General features: G+C 47.2%; 1 protein-coding gene and 1 pseudogene across 1 annotated transcript; one reads left to right on the forward strand and one right to left on the reverse strand.

Moving 5' to 3' along the window:
* The first annotated feature begins 968 nt into the window (after window positions 1-968).
* Window positions 969-7,238, forward strand: LOC136551612 (nucleobase-ascorbate transporter 2-like). Its single transcript, XM_066543167.1, has 14 exons — window positions 969-1,557; window positions 1,619-1,811; window positions 1,921-2,018; window positions 2,268-2,444; window positions 2,615-2,715; window positions 3,139-3,214; window positions 3,583-3,827; window positions 3,908-4,004; window positions 4,174-4,260; window positions 4,529-4,587; window positions 4,684-4,775; window positions 4,884-4,961; window positions 5,062-5,222; window positions 5,430-7,238. Exons 2-14 carry the CDS (start codon window positions 1,718-1,720, stop codon window positions 5,640-5,642), a joined length of 1,578 nt encoding a protein of 525 aa, XP_066399264.1. The 5' UTR covers window positions 969-1,557; window positions 1,619-1,717; the 3' UTR covers window positions 5,643-7,238.
* Window positions 7,239-14,108: 6,870 nt separating this feature from the next.
* The window catches only part of LOC136548582 (carotenoid 9,10(9',10')-cleavage dioxygenase 1-like), a 45,224-nt pseudogene continuing 39,921 nt past the window's right edge, over window positions 14,109-19,411 (reverse strand).

Genomic DNA, 19,411 nt, shown 5'->3' on the forward strand with positions numbered 1-19,411 from the left:
TACCAGAAACAAGCGAGGGCAGCAGCTCTGAATTTGCACGGGCAAGGCAGGTCCGATCTGGATTTCACTTTCACCGCCTGACCGTATCTCGCAAAGAATCTTGCCACTGCCATGTCGGCTCCACCTGGTAGTAGAGGGGGGGGGGGGGGGGGGGGGGGGGGGGGGCGGCACAAGCAGACTGTTCGCTTGGTCATAAAATGACTATAAATTTATAGTGAAAATAGTATTTTTCTCTCACACCAAATTAGTCATAAGTAAGGATAACCCGTCCCGTCAGGCCGTCAACTGGCATTCATTCCTCTTCGGGGGGGAGCGGGCGCAAGCAGACTGTTCGCTTGGTCATAAAATGACTATAAATTTATAGTAAAAATAGTATTTTTCTCTCACACCAAATTAGTCATAAGTAAGGATAACCCGTCCCGTCAGGCCGTCAACTGGCATTCATTCCTCTTCGGGGGGAGCGGGCGCAAGCAGACTGTTCGCTTGGTCATAAAATGACTATAAATTTATAGTAAAAATAGTATTTTTCTCTCACACCAAATTAGCCATGAGTAAGAACAACCCGTCCCGTCAGGCCGTCAACCGGCATTCATTCCTCTTCCTCTTTCCAGCTGCATTTTGCGTCCAACGGGCCAATCCTGCACTGCCTGCCCTCTGCAGTCTGAAGCGAGCGAGGGAGCGAGACGACCAGTCTCAGCTGCAGTCCGCGGTGCAGCCAGCAGATGCGTGCATGGTCAGGACGGAGCTTTTCAGTAAATCCCTACATGTCAGTGGCACATTAATCTGAGACGACAGACAAAGCGGCGCTTATTTATATATTTATATATTAATTAATATTGTTAATCTATCAGAGAATGAGAAATAGTACTAGTAGAGATTAGAGAGTGGGGCTGCGTTGTGAGCAAAGCATAGCATCTGAAGAAAAAGGGGGCCACTGCCAGTGCCATGGTCAGGGGCCAACAGTCGGTTGCGCGTCCACTCATGACTCATCTCTCCCACTCGCGCCGCGCCTTTTCATGGTGATGGCCTGCTGCTGCTGCTGCTGCTAGCTACGGTGCTGCCGCCGCCTCACCTCTGCATCCTTTTCCGCTTTGGCCGCTTTCGTCCTTTTTCTCTCTTTCCTTTCGCTGCTTTGCGGCCTTTGCTCGATCGACACATCCTTGGCGCATCGATCAGCGGTTTCTTCGTCATCAGCGGCATCTCATCTCCCCCGGTCCGGTCCCTCCTTTGCTTGCTGTTGCTTTGTTCGCTTGCGTGCGCGCTTTTACTGTTTCGCAGTCAGTCGCCACCATCCTCCTCCTCGTCGTCTTCCTCGCCGACCTCTGACCGCCGCCGCTGCGCCCGCTGACATTTGTCCCCCCGGCCAACGTCGCTGGCTGGATTCGCGTTTATCTACCCCGGCATTACCATTGCTCCCTGGACCCTGCTTTGGTTGGGTTGGGTTTCGCAGCGCTGTTGGCTGGCTGTTGCTACTCCCGCTCGTTCTCTCCTTTGCCTCTGCTCTGCTCTGCTCTTCTCTCAGGGTCGCTTTGCTCTGCTGCCAAGATTGCTCTCAAGGTATGACGGTGCCTGCTGCTCTTGATTAACCTTTCTCGCTCTCACTTCGCTTCTCCATCAGGTTCAGATCTTGGACCCTTCCGGCAGGTTATTCAGAGTTTTCAGACCCAATAGATAAAGTTCCCATCCCGCCGCACTAATTGCTCCAACAAATTCAGAAATGGCCGAGGTGAAGCCTGAGGACATGGTGCATCATCAGCCCATGGACCAGCTCCAGGGCTTCGAGTACTGCATCGACTCCAATCCTTCCTGGGGTATGTATGTCATGTCCCACACTCAACTGGTGGTGGAGCGTTGCTGTGTTCATTTGTGTATAGCTAGAGGGAGCTTGCTGATTCTTGATCTCCTGTGTGCGTGTTACAGGCGAAGGGATTGCGTTGGGCTTCCAACACTACATACTGTCCCTGGGCACTGCCGTCATGATCCCCACCTTGCTGGTTCCGCTTATGGGTGGAAATGATGTGAGAATCCCATCCTTACCTGTACTCGTGTGGTTTCTTGATTTTGTTGCCTCATGTTCAACCTTCCGAGTTTTTGGATTTCAATAGCGTTCGTATCAAAGAAAGAAATGCTGCTTTTGCTGTACCATGTAAACTTACAACTTTGAAAACTAAAGAGAAAATGTCATTGTATCATTTGTTTGATGGAAGAATTCATTGTGACTACAGAAATCTATTTTGTTCCTCTCCTTTTTTTTTCATTACTCAAAGTATGACAAGGCCAAGGTGGTTCAAACACTGCTATTTGTTACCGGGATCAAGACACTGCTCCAGACGCTATTTGGGACTCGTCTTCCCACAATCATGGGAGGTTCATATGCGTATGTGGTTTCGATCCTCTCCATAATCCGTGATCCCTCGTTCGCACAGATAGCGGATGGCCATACTGTAAGTATGCAATGATCCTCCAACATTGTTTTTATACCCCTATAAAACAAAACAAACGGTCATGGAAGACTGGACAGGTTGATATCATGAACCGCCGCACTAGTGATGAAAAATCCCATGTTTTGTACCCCGGCCCCAAGCTTATTTTTTTGCGTTTGTCTTGTTTCCAGAGATTCCTGCAGACTATGAGAGCCATACAAGGTTCACTGATTGTATCCTCAAGCATCCAAATAATTCTTGGATATAGCCAGTTGTGGGCAATATGTTCTAGGTACATGTAACTCTCCCTTTGGCCTTCGTTGATGCAAGATGGAATTATGCATCCATACCCATATCTAGTGCACAAATTATTTCCTTGATATATCCGAAAGTACAAATGGTTCACTTAGATTCTTACTATATTCCCGCTGAGGGGCCCTTTGGTATAATAGATGTTTGAACTTTAGCATGACATGTCGACAGTCTTGTTATAGTGGCCACATGGTCAATATGTGGATCATCCACTTTTGCTATCCATCCTCTTTTGTGTCTGTCAGTTTGAATTGCAGGCATTACTTTAGAAAAAAGTACAATATGCTAATATGATATTCAAAGGTAGAAAAAAAGTACGTATATACAAAGGTGATAGGAATGGCTGCTACCTTCTGATCCACGGCAGGAATAAGAACATAAAATTTTGATGTGCATGTTGCAGGTTCTTTAGCCCACTTGGGATGGTTCCCGTGGTTGCATTGGTGGGGCTTGGCCTTTTCGAGAGAGGATTCCCAGTGGTAAAAGCTCTAGTGGACGTACTTTTGTTATGTATAAATAATTCCATCCACATTGATTCCTTCAGTTTTCATACTCAAGAATGTTGTCTTGGACAGTCTTATTTCTTTTCTTTCCATTGTTAATTGTTTAAGAACTCTCTTTTTTTTCTTCCTTACATGGTGATATGATCTTAATGCTTTACTATAATTGAAGATGTCTTATCTTATAACTGAAAAATATTTGTGTGTCGGATTTTGTTGAAGTTGGAAAATTTACATTAGTTATCCTTCTATTATCCGTGCAATAATTCAACTGTTACCCAAGAGCTGGCATTCTATTGTTATGCTCTACTGAGTCCTATAAGCTAATTCAAGAAAAATATTTCCAGGTTGGGAAATGCGTGGAGATTGGTCTTCCAATGCTTATACTCTTTGTTGTGCTTTCCCAGTATCTCAAGCACGTGAATATTCGTCATGTTCCTGTTTTGGAGAGGTTCTCACTCCTAATGTGCATCGCTCTTGTATGGGTATATGCCCACATCCTCACAGCAAGTGGTGCATACAAGCACACAGCACTTGTCACCCAGATCAACTGTCGGACAGACCGTGGCAATCTCATATCTTCATCAGAATGGTTTGGAGACTTCCCTATGTCACATTGTCTAATTTTAACATCCATGTTTTACATTTTCATGTAACTTTCCACTCTCTTAGGATAAGCGTTCCATACCCTTTACAATGGGGTGCACCAACATTCAGTGCAGACCATGCATTCGGTATGATGGCTGCAGTGATGGTTTCTTTAATAGAGGTACCATGACATACTTACTAAAAATAAACAGAGAAATTCCTTTAAAAAAAACAGAGAAATTTTCAAAGAGGTTTATATATCATGCCTTGTAGAAATTTGTTGGTTTTCATTATTTAGGATTTTTTTTTTCAATACATCTAATTCAGTGGACAATATTTGAGGGTTGCAGACCACGGGAGCATTCAAAGCTGCTGCACGATTGGCTAGTGCGACACCCCCACCAGCATACGTCCTGAGCAGAGGCATTGGGTGGCAGGTTAGTGATGTTATCCTAGCTTCCTACAGCAATTGGTCAATATCTCTGACATGGCAAATAATCTTCCTTTTATGAACTTCAGTCCAAATAATCTTCCTATAGTTCATGGATGTTGGCTAGAAAATTTTCTGATACTTTGTTGCAGTTGTACTTATGTCAAATAACCAACGTTTTGCTGAAGAGAAATTAAAATATTTGCATGTGCTCTATGTTAAAGCAAGTTAAACATGTTCTCTCCTTTTTCTTCTCAAATATGTGATACATCCAGGGCATTGGCACCCTACTAGATGGCCTGTTTGGCACTGGGACTGGTTCTACTGTTTCTGTGTAAGTGCATCTTCATGCTGATACAAAATTCTTCATGCTGATATTGTTCTTCAGCTCCATGTCTAAGAGTATGCTGAATCTCTGCCTGCAACACAGTGAGAACGTTGGTCTCCTAGGATCAACAAGGGTTGGTAGCAGAAGAGTGATACAAATTTCTGCTGGTTTCATGGTCTTCTTCTCCATTCTAGGTAACATTTGTCCCTAGCAAGTGATATTAAGTTGCATCAATTAGTTTTTCAGAATTCTATACATGTTCTTTCTTATTTAAACGAATTCCAAAATTATCATGATTGCAGGAAAATTTGGAGCACTTTTTGCCTCAATTCCTTTCACAATATTCGCTGCCATTTACTGTGTTATGTTTGGAATTGTTGGTAAGCACTAAGCAGCATAGTAGACAAAGTGAAAATATCCTTTTCTAGCAATTTGTTATACTTTAAACTGTAGAGCTAATTGATACGGTCATGTGTTCAGCTGCTGTGGGGCTCTCCTTTATGCAGTTCACCAACATGAACTCAATGCGTAATCTCTTCATCATCGGTGTCTCACTCTTCCTGGGTTTATCTATACCAGAGTACTTCTCTCGGTATTCCACAAGTTCTCAACAAGGCCCAGCGCACACGAAAGCTGGATGGGTTCGTATTTTTTTATATACTGCAGAATTCAAATTCCAACATAAACTTAGCTCCCAGCAAAAAGAAGAAAACATCTAACATGATATAGTAACTCGAAGCTGGTGGCATGATATAGTACCTCGAAGCTGATGCATTGTGTCTCGTTTAGCATTCTATACTGTTAAAAGCTGAGTTTGAATTGTTGTGCATTTTCTTTGTTTGTTGCAGTTCAATGACTACATCAACACTATCTTCTCATCACCACCCACAGTCGCCCTCTTTGTAGCAGTACTCCTTGACAACACACTTGATGTAAGTGATGCAGCTAGGGACCGAGGAATGCCATGGTGGGCGCGTTTCCGGACATTCCGTGGCGACAGCAGGAACGAAGAGTTCTACACTCTGCCTTTCAACCTCAACAGATTCTTTCCCCCAACTTAAGGCAAATTGTCATTGAGAACATGCTGCATGTCAAGTGGTCCACTGAAGCAAGATGTTATGGGGCTGGAGGATTGAGAGGGAGAGAGCTGAGGGAGAGGCGGATGCTACAGTACCCCCGCGGGCACTGTTCACGCGAGGGTGGCTGGAGGCCGGCCGGGGGCTTGCCTACGGCCGAGCAAGAGGGAAGTGATTTTCTTCTTAATTCTTGCTTGATTAGATTGATACATCTCCTCTCTTTATATAGAGATGTTTACTTGACTCTCAAGCCAGACTTACTTGACCCTTAAGTAGACGACCATTATCTCTAATTAACCCTAACACTAATAGGCTATACAGCCAACCTAGGCCCAATAGGCCCCTGACGTACTCTAACACTACACCCCACCTGAACATGCAGCTCGTCCTCGAGCTGCAACCTAACGAACTTATAACGCTGACTCGACTCCTAACACCTAAAAAATAAGTCTTTTACATGTTGGCTTATTTTATTATTCTCAACCTAAAATAGACTGTGACTCTTTATTTTTGACTCCTGAACATAAGGTGGACACCATCCGCTCGCCAAACCTGCATGTGTATAGCCTCCTGTATCCCATGGACACCATGTAGACGAAAGGGGTGCATGTGTACGGCCACCTAGAAGTGGTTGCAACAGCGACCAGCGGAGGCGTCCTCGCGGCCAGTGGCGCCTTCTCCCTGCCAGACGGCTGCTGGTCTGCACCGCACAGAGAAGAGCGGAGGACTTTCGATGGAGAACGAGGTGGAGAGATGTGCCTCCCCAACCGTATGTGGCGAACTCCAACTTGTAAAACTTGGGCGGCGGTGGGTCCTGTGCGGCGGCCGAGGGCGCCGCGCCCGTGCTGTCCAGCGAGGGCGACGTGGCGGAGAGCGTCAGCATCAGGTTGTCGCCGTGGAACAAGGGGCCGTCCACCCCGCCGTCGAGGACGCCCGGAGCCAGGGCGCCGCCAGGCGCCATGACAACCCTGGTGGTTGGGAGCAACGGTAGGTGCGGCTGGGTACTGGGCGCCGTGTAGATGGGTTTCGACGAACCGGCGATCCAAGCCGAAAGCGGTGACGGTGACGATGGGAACCTGATCTGCTGGATGGGGACGCCCTGGGACCGCAGCAAGTGGAGGGGCACCCCCGTCCCGCTGGTCTGGGGCATGCCGTATGGGAAGATCGCCTGCGGCTACGATGGCTGTGGAGGTGGTGATGGTGCCGGCTGTTGTGGAGGGGGAGGTGGTGGGATGAGGGCGGCCAGGGTCGCCTGCATGGCCGCCATGCCGCGGGCAATCACAGCCACGTCGGCGGCCAAAGATTCCAACGTCAGGGGCGCTCCCGAGGATGCGGACGACAACGCCGACGCGGCCGACGGCGCTGGCGCTGATGGTAGGGGGTGGACATGATCGAACCGCATGATCGAACCAGAGATCTCTGATACCAGATGTTATGGGGCTGGAGGATTGAGAGGGAGAGAGTTGAGGGAGAGGCGGATGCTACAGTACCCGCGGGTACTGTTCACACGAGCCGGCCGGAGGCCTTGCCTACGGCCGAGCAAGAGGGAAGGGATTTCTTCTTAATTCTTGCTTGATTAGATTGATACATCTCCTCTCTTTATATAGAGAGGTTTACTTAACTCCCAAGCCAGGCTTACTTGACCCTTAAGTAAACGACTCTTATCTCTAATTAACCCTAACACTAATGGGATATATAGCCAACCCAAGCCCAATAGACCCCTGACATACTCTAACACAAGCATTACCTAACAATGAGGTCTGCTTTTGATACAGTAGAACAACAAAAGGCTGGACAAAGGAAGAACTAATTCCCTGCTACCAATCGATTGTACATAAAACCAAATCGTTTAGGTTGACCACCGGTGTCGAATCAGAATGTCAGATTTTGATGTAATGTGAGTTTAGTGATCCTATGAACAATTCATTTCAAGCCTTATATGCAAGCTTGCTTTTGAACAGTGTTTTCCGTGGCTTAGTGGCATGGTTTCGTGTCTGGTCCCCCAAAAGCTATAGAAGATATCCAGCTATTGCAAGAATTATTCTTCATCTCGCATTTTAGTATCTACTCTCTCCGTTCCAAATTATAAGTCGTTTTGACTTTTTTTGTTCAACTATTTTGCTATTGCCTTATTCGCTTGGCTGATAAGCCATGACTGAAAGTACTGTTGGCTGATTTGTTGTGAGAGAAAAATGTTGTTCGTTGGCTGAAAAAGTACGGCTTATAAGCCAAGCGAATAGGACGTATGTATCTAGACATATTATTTATCTAGATGTATAGCAAAATGGATGTACCAAAAAAGTCAAAGTGACTTATAATTTGGAACGGAGGGAGTATATATTAATTAATAGTAGTATTTCAACTTTTGCACAATATATAGTTATTGATAAAAAAAAGACTATTAACTACTACTTCCTCATATCACAAATATAACTCTACTAGGACATAGACTACAATATGACCGTACCCTTTGATAGCAATTTCTATAGAAATATATGGTCTTAAATATAAAGGGTTATTAAAAGTTAATTTTTCATTAATCTAATAGCCAATCTTGTGTTCTGAATGTGTATAGGAAATTTAAATAATGGCAGTCAAATCTGTAGACTATTAATGATAGCAATTATTAATTGGAGACTCCTTTTAAATCACGATGTTAATCTCCACAAAAAACAGGTGAATTCTAGATTTTTTTTGCAAAAAGGAAGAAAAATCTGATCATCAAATCTGTAGACTTGGCAACACATAGAGGAGAGAGTGGGTTGATGATCCATAATACCTTGTCTTTTGATACAAATTTTAAACTCTGGATCATATAAAGAGAACTCTGTTATGCTATTGTGACTTTATTCTACTCTTTGGAGAGCCACTAACACTAACAATAATGTAAAATGCAGATCGTGAACTTTTGCAATAGTTAGACCGTCCAAATGATTGTTTGGATGAGCCGTAAATGATTGGCTGGATAGGGTTTACCATCATCTTGCCACTAACGTCATCAACGTTGATTAACGATGAGATCTATTATTTGTAAGCTCAGTTGGTAGAGCGGAGGACTGTAGTTGATATGCAGAGTAAATCCTTAGGTCGCTGGTTCGATTCCGGCAGGTCGGAGATTTTTTTCCGTTTTTTCTTTTTTCTACAGTCCTGCTTTTTTGTTTTTTCTATACTGTGCCTCTTTTTTCTTTTCTTTTTGTTTTTTCTACAGTCCTTCCGTTGGAAGTTTTAGGAGCGATTAATTTTCACTGTTTCCTTTTTCCTTTCTTAATTTTTCTTAATTTTTTCTAGTGTGCTGCTTTTTGTTTTTTCTACTGCATCCTTTTTCATTTTTTTGGTTTTTTCTACTGTCCTTCCGTTGGAAGTTTTCAAGGAGCGATTAAGTTTCAGTGGCGTGACATTTTAGTTTCATTTCTTGGCATTGGAATGGTCAATTGAAAGGAGTATTGGAAAAATGATGTTCCACTAAAATGATGTCTCACAATATCATGCGGTAACTATCCATATAGCTCCATTGATGGTATATTTCTACTACAAACACATTTTATTATTCCCTTCAGTTCTAAATTGTGGGTTGTTTTTATTTTTTGTCTAAGTTAATCATATAGAAAATACACAATAACACCTACAACATTAAGGGCCTGTTTGGTTTCTGCGGGAGCTCCTAAAATTTCTGTCACATCGAATATTTGGACACATACATGTAGTATTAAATATAGATTAATTACGAAACTAATTGCACAACTTGCGACTAATTTACGAGATGGATCTTTTAAGCCTAATTAGTCCATGATTTGATAACATGGTGCTACAATAAAGATGTGCTAATGACGGATTAATTAGGCTTAAAAATTCATCTCGCAAAGTAGCCTCCATCTATGTAATTGGTTTTATAATTAATCTATATTTAATGCTCCTTATTAGTATCTAAATATTCGATGTGACATGAATTTTAGGAGTGGCTAAAGAACCAAACACCCCCTAATTTAATTCATAAAATCCGCATGTGGTATTGTATATGTTAACATATTTGTCTAGGGAATTAGCCCACTCTTGATAGCATATCAAGTGGCGGAGCTTGGCCATGAAAAGAGACTGGACCAATATGATATGAAGTGTAAAGAGAGGGGACATATTAGTGTTTCATCACCACTTAAAATGGTCCAACTAAGACTTTTATTTAAGGCAACGTATCAGGTGCAAACCAACTAACCTGTGTAAACTTGAAAACTGTCGATCAGGACCACTAGATGTTGATCCAATGAATGGAGTGAGAGGTGGGATTTTTTTGCGCTTAAGCCCCCCACCCGCTGTCCTTTTTTTTGCGCTTAAGGCCCCTCACCCCATCCATTGGATCAGCATCCAGTGGTTCTAATTGGTAGTTTCCAAATTTACATAGGTTAGTTGGTTTGCATAGATATGTTGCCTTCATTTAAAGATTTTTCTAGCTTAGTATGGCCCTCACTAAGCTCCGCCACCGAGCCTATCTATATATATCTCTCTTATAAATCTAATTTTCACTATAAGTTCTATCTTAACATGTAGACTATCTACATCATCTTCCCACAAGCTATATACATCATCTCTCATTAATAACCAATGTCAACTCGCTAACTTCCAACCTCATAATATAAGCTATTCATGTCATCTCTACTAAGTGCAATTACTACTTTCAATATATATAAGAAATATAGAAGACATCCATGCATAGTTATTTGTTTTGTCATCTTATAATTTGATCTAATTCTGTTATTTTTTTATTCAATTCTTTCGTTGCATTGTCCAGTTTCGATAAGAATGGAGGTTATAAATGCAGATTTATACGTGCAACAATGGTTGGAAAAGTACCTCATCTTTTTCTATTTTCTAAGCAATTAATTAAGAAATACATTATTGAGGGTATTTTAGTAACTGAGGTTGTTCCCTTCTAAAACTTACCTAACCCGCTTCTCCATCGATCCCGCACCGAAGACCTCGGGTATCAAGTGTTTGGGCCGCCGCCGCTGCCGCGTACGAGTAACGAAGTTCTCAGGAGCACGCGAGCGAGCAGCCCTGGCTTGACGATGCCGTGGGCGACGAGCGGGTACACAATGCACGACATGACGTGGCGGCGCGGCGACAGCTAGGAGCCCCACAAAGAAGGCGAGTAGCAAGCGTGGGATGCGCAGCGAGCTCATGCGGAGCTCGTATGATGCCGTACCTCTGGTCGCCACCGCCCAGGCCCAGCCTCCGCGCCCGAAGACGACGGTGCTAATGATGGTGCAGCTGACGCACGAGGAATGCGAGCCCATCCTCATCCTCATCTATTGTCCCTTCTGCAACAACGAGTTCCGCGGGCATGGTCGGGCTCCGTTCTGGATGTGCTTTTGCCGCCACCGTACTCACCCGGGGCGCGTTCCTCTATTGCTCGCTCCACTCTACCGTCACCACCGCCGAGGCCTCTGCCAAGACGTGCTGCGACCTAGAGCTCCGCGTCGTCGACATGCTCGACCCCACCATAGGGTCCGTTTGGTAGAGCTCCAGCTCCAGCCAAAACAGCTTTAGCTATGGCTTCACCTATGGAGCAGATTCATATGAGGAGCTGAATTTGTTTTTTAGACCGTTTGACAAAACAACTTCTTCTTAGGATGAAAAGGGATGAAATGTCCAGAATACCCTTTTTTTGTTTTTTTCTCTCCTTTTCTCTCCTTTTATTTATTCTTTTTTCTCACTACTTTATCTCTACCTTATCACCCCGCACACGGATAGGCCTCGCGTAGGTCGTTGCTCCCCTGTTCCTCTTCCCTGTGCGTCGGCTTCGTCGAGCCTCCCCGTGTCGAGGCCACGGCTCCTGGCGGCTCCCGAGCAGTGCGCATCGCCCTAGCCCTGCCCCCGCATCTCGCTGTCCGCGCGCCCCACAACCTCTACGGTTGCGTGCCTCACCAGCACCGCCGCCTCGCGCTGCCCGGGCAGGCCCCGCTCCCGGTTCCAGCGGATCTGGCGCCGGTGTCCAGCAGACGCACCGCCGCCGCCCTCGCAGACGCGCTGGGGGCAAAGGAGACCCATCGCCACGATGGGGCCCGCTACTGCTAGAGGAAGCCGAAAGAATCCACAAATTCAGCTCCTACTCTCTCTCTTCCCTTGTCTTAGCAGGAATTCTGAAGCTTCTTCCTAAGATATGAGCAGGTCAGAGATGTTTGACAGGTGGAGCCGAAAAATGGATTCAGGAGTAGGCCAAGAATCTATACCAAACGGGGTCACAGTGGAGGACCTGCTCATCATATTCTACCACGCCCAGGCTTCCCAATTTCCCATGTGACTCTACGGCACCCAGGCCATGTGCGCCGCTGGCTCACGGGAGACGCTGGTCCTACTCATGAATTAGTTCCACGTAAATGACTAATTCACCCTTATTTAAAAATAAAATATAATAAAATGAAAAATAAATCTTGTCCCGTGATTTTTGGTATTATCCTACATGATTTGATACTATCCCTACCTATTTAGTACCTCAGCTACTTACCTTCTATTTTTTTATCATCTGATCTCACTGATGGTCATGTTTTTTCCAACAATCCTAAAATTTCTCAAATGTCTAGCCTAGTACAATAATACAAAAAGAATTAGAGAGGCAAATAAGAAATTACTCAGAAATGGGAGAAACCCTTCTGCCCTGCCCTCCCGCCCGTTCCCGAAAGCCAAAGCTTGCCGCCGCCAGTCCTGACAACGTCGCGGACGCCGCTGACCAGCTCTTACGGACGTTGATGGCGTCGGCGGGGCCCCCGATCCTCCGCCGTCTCTCGCCTCTGTTCAAAGGCCACATCCGAGCGAACCACCTCCTCCGTCGACGACGCAGAGCCGCCTTCACCAGCGAACCCGGTGGCCGTCAGCATGACAGATTGACAGAGAACTGCATCCGAGTAGGTCTCTCCCCGTCTCCAGCATCCTCATCCTGTAACTACAATTTAGGAGTAGTTTTTTTTTTAAAAGTTTTACCATATTTGTTGTCTCACAAAGCAGCCCGCACTGCTTACATATTTTCCGTTTTTTTATATATTCTTAGCTGGAACTGCAATGCTTAATCTAGAACTAGAACTGCTCCTTTTCAAAACACCCCAAATTAAAAAAAAAAAACAAGAAGATGATTTTCTCTCCATGGCTATGGATCGAGCAAGAATGGTAAAGTCAGTTCCTGTAATCTTGTTTGAGAAGTTCAAAAAGAGAAGAAAGATCGAGTTCAGCTAAAAAGAAAAGAAAATGTAAGTCTACAAGAAAATGTGTCAAATTTGATGCTGCTACATGCTCCATATGCATATTGCTTCATTTAGTTTGTCATTCCTAATATATATTTGAGTGGTTTGCTCTTTGTAGAGACTGAAAGAGTTGCACGCTAAAGAACCATCCAACCATGGTGAGATGTTGAGAGTAAGCTTCTTGTTTCCAGTATAGGGTCTTGAGAAACATGGCGTTAAGTTGGTAGGGTAGGTACTAGGTAGAGTAGATTGGCTGGATTAGTAACAGGGAAGATGGAAGCCTGCGGCTAGGAAGAAAACAGAGGAAGATCTATGAGAGGGGAATCTGATGCAATCTTGCATGTCTCCAAAACAGCTCATCGGCTGATTTTGTAGCTAATCACTTAATTACGCAACTTACTTAATCCTTACTTTGAGATACAGGTAACATGTTCGGGTGGTGCTGCAGATAGATGGCAACTGGGCCTCCGATCCAGCTGGGATCAGTCCATAACATTTTGTGATGCTGAAATTTCTTCGAGTAAATTTCATGTGTCTAGTTTTCATCTCGCTCTTGGATTAGATACCAAAAGTAAATTTTTTCTGAAACCTTTTTGGAGCTGTCGTGCTAATTGTCCTCCTGGGATTATACCCGATTTCTCAAACCATTTGAGTATTGTGTTTGTGGTACCTTTTTTTTGTGCTCCATAGTACATATTCTCTCAAGGTACCAACAGAGTAGTCGTGCTAATTTGTCCTCCTGGGAAATCGGTAGTACAACTGAAAGCTTATTGCCCATTTTAGCTGAATGTAGTCCATGATACCACAAACACAATACTAAGGAAAAAAATGTATAAACTATCAACTACAGGGATGAAACTCTGTACTGACACATCTCAAGAACCGAAATGGCTTGGCTGATTCAGCAACTCATGCAAAGTTTTTTTTTTTTAATTTTCTTTAGTACTCCCTCCGCACTAAAAAATGAAGTCATTTTGGATAAGGCTTGGGTCAAACATTGAGAATATAAATCATGAATAACTTTTAAGTTGTTGAGTTTGAAAATGTGAAAACCATATGTATAGATTTGTCTTGAAAAATACTTTACATATATCACTTTTTGATAAATATCTTTATAAAAATAAGTAGTCAAAGTTATGCTTTAGAGACCGTGTCGCTGTCCAAAACAACTTCATTTTTTAGTATGGAGGGAGTATTTAACAAGTGATGGAATTGCATCACATCATTTTGTGATGAAAATTCCATGGAAGCCATAAGGTACTCTTCGTGGTAGTGCTACTTTTGCAACAGGAGCATCTTCAAATCTTTGAGCATCAATTATATGCACCTGTAACATTAATACATTAAGGTCCCATCATTGATTTCCCTGTATGCTTGTAGGACAAATGGGATCATTGATGTATATGAAATAGACAACACTTGCCTGTGATGTGTTAGTTTTCTCATCATGTACAAATGAAATAATCCACCCATCATCTTCATGTGACCCACCAACTCTCGGTACAAATGTTGCTCCAGAGCAGAACTCATCTTTACTAAGCCAGTGATACTGCGTTTTTATGAGATTTGCCCCAGATATCTGTTTTTTGTCATAGTTAAGCATGGGAATCCAGAAGAATTAAGAATTAGACCAATGAAAAATTTATGCTTTGCACCTCTGTGTTGTTTCTCTTATCAAGGAAGAATTTTGCAAAACCTCTATACTTCGGATTGACTGCAAATTAGATAGTAGTTAGTCACTGTCATGGTAGGACGCACATATACAAGGCGCCACAGGGCCCGTGATGTGCGCCGAGCCCATGAGCGTGCGTATGAGCGTACTAGCGCCGTGCAGGGAGACGCGCAAGACACAAACTCTACCGGTTGTTAGTATGGAAAATAGATTAGCTTTCTATTATTACTCCTAGATATAGGGAGATTAGATACTTTATTTAGTTGGGCCACAGGCTATATATTCTTGTTCGGAGACTCTTTGGGATAACAAGAAATATTACCAAATATTCCCATCTCTCTCTATCTCTCTCAAGCCGGCGACCAAGGGTGAATCCTGGTCGACGAAGGACAGCGGCGTGGGGGTATAACCCTGCCGGCGACTACGGACCGCGACTACGAACTCCGCAGTCGGGGGCCAGCCATCTTGGGGCCTAACGCCCTTGACAACTTGGTATCTAGAGTTCGGCGATCCTCGTCTTCTCAACCCCAGTCCACCCCTTCCACCGAAGCCGCACCACCACCACCAACTCAGCCCTCCGCTGTGACATCCTCCATGGGTGAGCAACCCAGCCTCGCTGAAGTCGTCAAGATGCTGCAAGTCCTTACCGCCGATTTGACGGCCATGAAGGCTGACATGGCGAGGATGAAGGAGAAATCTGCCTCGACGTCGGACACCAGCGGTGGCAACCGCACCGAGGGCCATCGCGAGATTGATCGCCCGCCTCGGTTCCAAAAGCTGGAGTTTCCCCGCTATGATGGCAAGTCCGATCCTATGCTCTTCATCAACAAGTGCGAATCATACTTCCGCCAACAGCGCACTCTGGCGGAGGAGCGTGTCTGGATGGCCTCCTACAATCTGGAGGACGTCGCCCAGCTCTGGTTTATTCAGCTCCAGGAAGATGAAGGCACACCTCCTTGGGGCAGGTTCAAGGACCTCCTCAATCTGAGGTTCGGACCACCCCTGCGCTCCGCGCCGTTGTTCGAACTCGCCGAGTGCCGACGTACAGGGACAGTGGAGGAATACTCCAATCGCTTCCAGGCCCTGCTTCCTCGCGCCGGTCACCTGGACGAGCTTCAACGCGTCCAACTCTTCACAGGAGGACTTCTGCCGCCGCTGAGCCACGCTGTCCGTATTCACAATCCAGCGACGCTCGCCGCAGCAATGAGCCTAGCACGCCAGGTGGAGTTGATGGAGCTCGACAAACTACCACCGGTGCCGGCTAAGGCTGTACCGCGCGGGCTACTCCCAGCACCAGCACCGCGCCCCGGGCCCCCGGCGGCTCCGGCTGTGCCGGTCCTACCCGCCCCACCAGCTCCGCCTCTGGCCCTTCCAGGGCTCCCACCACGCGGGCAGGCCAATCAGGCCAAGCGCCTTACGCCGGAGGAACAGGCAGAACGACGTCGCCTCGGACTCTGCTATAACTGCAATGAACCCTACACACGGGGCCATAACAGGACTTGTCGGCGTCTTTTCTACATTGATGGCGTTGAGGTCGCCGAGGAAGTGACAGAAGAAGAAGCCCCAGTGTTTTCCCTGCACGCGGTCGCCGGGGTACCAATCAGCAGCACCATTCAGCTCCGTGTATGCGTAGGAAAGGCGGCTTTCATCGCACTCATCGACACCGGCTCCACGCACAGCTTCATTGGGGAGGAAGCTGCTCAGAGAGCCGGCCTGCCCATTGAGCCGCGCCCTCGCCTCACGGCCACAGTGGCTAATGGGGAGCGCATCTCTTGCCCAGGGGTTCTTCGTCGCGCGCCGGTCCTCATTGACGGCCTCCAGTTTGACGTCGACCTGTACGTCATGCCGCTGGCGGGCTATGACGTTGTCCTGGGAACAAACTGGATGGCCTCATTAGGGGACATCGTCTGGAACATGGCAGCCGGCACCATTGCCTTCAAGCACGCAGGCCGGGACATCTGCTGGTGCGGCGTTCCTCCAACAGCATCGCCCCGCATCCACACTGCCGTTGCCAGGGAGCCGCTCCTGGATGAGCTGCTCGACTCCTTTAGCGATGTGTTCGCTGAACCGAGCGGTCTGCCACCACAACGGGGGCGCACGCACAGGATACTACTGAAGCCGGACGCCGCCCCTGTGGCTGTACGGCCGTACAGGTACCCGACAGTCCACAAGGATGAACTAGAGAAACAGTGTGCTACCATGATTTCGCAGGGCATTGTGCGTCGCAGCGACTCCGCCTTCTCCTCTCCGGTCCTCCTCGTCAAGAAGCCGGATGGATCATGGCGGTTCTGTGTCGATTACCGTGCACTGAACGCTCTCACAGTGAAGGATGCGTACCCCATACCGGTCGTAGACGAGCTTCTGGACGAGCTCCATGGCGCACGGTTTTTCACCAAGCTCGACTTACGCTCCGGGTACCACCAGGTGCGGATGTGTCCTAAAGATGTCCACAAGACGGCGTTCCGTACCCACGAGGGCCTCTACGAGTTCCTGGTCATGCCGTTCGGCCTATGCAACGCTCCAGCAACCTTCCAGGCCCTCATGAACGATGTCCTACGACCCTACCTCCGCCGCTTTGTACTTGTTTTCTTTGATGACATTTTGGTTTACAGCAAGACATGGGCGGATCATCTTCGACATCTTCGTACGATCCTCAGTGAGCTTCGCCGACATGTCCTCTTCGTCAAGCGCTCCAAGTGTGCGTTCGGGGTACCCTCGGTTGCCTACCTCGGCCACACTATTTCCGAGGCGGGAGTGGCAATGGATCCGTCCAAGGTGCAGGCCATCCACGATTGGCCGGTCCCTCGCTCGGCGCGGGCAGTGCGTGGCTTCCTCGGTTTAGCGGGTTACTACCGCAAATTCATCCACAACTACGGCTCTATCGCAGCGCCACTCACTGTTCTTCTCAAGAAGGAGGGTTTCTCATGGAGCACAGAGGCTACCGCGGCTTTCGACGCACTTAAAGCCGCGGTGACATCTGCACCGGTTCTGTCTATGCCAGATTTCGCCAAGAGGTTTGTCGTCGAGTGTGATGCGTCCTCTCACGGCTTCGGGGCTGTTCTCATACAAGAAGGCCATCCTATAGCCTTCTTCAGTCGGCCTGTAGCGCCGCGGCACAGGGCATTGGTGGCATACGAGCGCGAACTCATCGGATTGGTCCAGGCTATACGACATTGGCGGCCGTATCTTTGGGGTCGTCGTTTCTCTATCAAGACAGACCACTACAGTTTAAAGTACTTGCTGGATCAATGCCTGTCCACCATCCCACAACATCATTGGGTGGGCAAACTGCTGGGCTTTGATTTCTCTGTTGAGTACAAGCCGGGGGTGTCAAATGCTGTGGCAGATGCACTGTCCAGAAGGGACACCGAGGATGGGGCGCTGCTGGCTCTTTCAGCCCCCCGCTTCGACTTCATTGATCGGCTCCGGCAATCACAGCTCGACGACCCGGCACTTGTCGCCCTTCAAGCGGAGATCGCCTCCGGGGCGCGTTCAGCACCCTGGACTGTTGTGGACGGCTTGGTACAGTTCTCTGGGCGCCTGTACATTCCGCCTAGATCTCAGCTCATCCAGGAAATCATGGCTGTGATACATGAGGATGGTCATGAGGGTGTCCAACGAACTCTACATCGGCTTCGGCGCGACTTTCACTTCCCTAATATGAAGCAGCGTGTGCAGGACATGGTACGTACATGTGGTGTTTGCCAGCGATACAAATCTGAACATCTCCACCCGGCTGGTCTTCTGTTGCCACTACCAGTACCACAGCGGGTTTGGACGGATGTTGCACTCGACTTTGTGGAAGCTCTTCCCCGCGTTCGTGGCAAGTCAGTAATACTCACAGTGGTGGATCGATTTAGCAAATACTGCCATTTTATACCTTTGGCACATCCATACACGGCTGAATCAGTAGCCCAGGCTTTCTTCACTGACATAGTTCGGTTACATGGCGTTCCTCAGTCTATGGTGTCTGACAGGGATCCGGTGTTTACATCAACATTTTGGCAGGAGCTCATGCGTTTGTTGGGGACCAAGTTACATATGACAACGGCCTTCCATCCTCAATCTGATGGCCAATCCGAATCAGCAAATCGTGTCATCGTGATGTACCTCAGGTGTCTTACGGGGGATCGGCCTCGCCAGTGGCTCAGGTGGTTACCTTGGGCAGAATATTTGTTCAACACAGCATACCAAACGTCGTTGCAAGACACTCCTTTTCGTGTGGTGTATGGCCGTGATCCACCTTCCATTCGGTCCTATGAGCCGGGTGACTCCAGGGTACCTGCCGTTGCCAAAAACATGGCTGAACGGACAGAGTTTCTGGCCGATATTCGTTGCAGGTTGGAGCAGGCACAAGCAACACAGAAACGGCACTACGATCGCGCACACAGGCAAGTCAGCTATCAGGTTGGTGATTGGGCTCTTCTTCGTCTTCGTCACCGGCTGGCCTCATCGCTTCCTCAGGCAGGAGGTGGCAAGCTCAAGCCACGGTTTGTCGGGCCCTACCGTGTCACTGAACTAATCAATGAGGTGGCTGTCCGACTTGCTCTTCCGGCGGGCGCACGTATCCATGATGTTTTCCATGTTGGTTTGCTCAAGAAGTTTCAAGGTACCCCGCCAGCTGCTCCTCCGCCACTACCGTTGCTACACCATGGCGCCATCAGTCCAGAGCCTGAAAAAGCGGTGCGCTACCGTTTAGCTCGCGGCGTTCCACAAGTCCTCATCCAGTGGAAGGGTTCTTCGGCGGCGTCGGCCACCTGGGAGGATACTGCGCTGTTCCGTGACAGGTTTCCAGCTTTTCAGCTCGAGGACGAGCTGAATCTCGACGGGGAGGGAGATGTCATGGTAGGACG

Source organism: Miscanthus floridulus, chromosome 4 (genome assembly GCF_019320115.1).
Source record: "Miscanthus floridulus cultivar M001 chromosome 4, ASM1932011v1, whole genome shotgun sequence".
Classification (NCBI taxonomy): Eukaryota; Viridiplantae; Streptophyta; class Magnoliopsida; order Poales; family Poaceae; genus Miscanthus; species Miscanthus floridulus.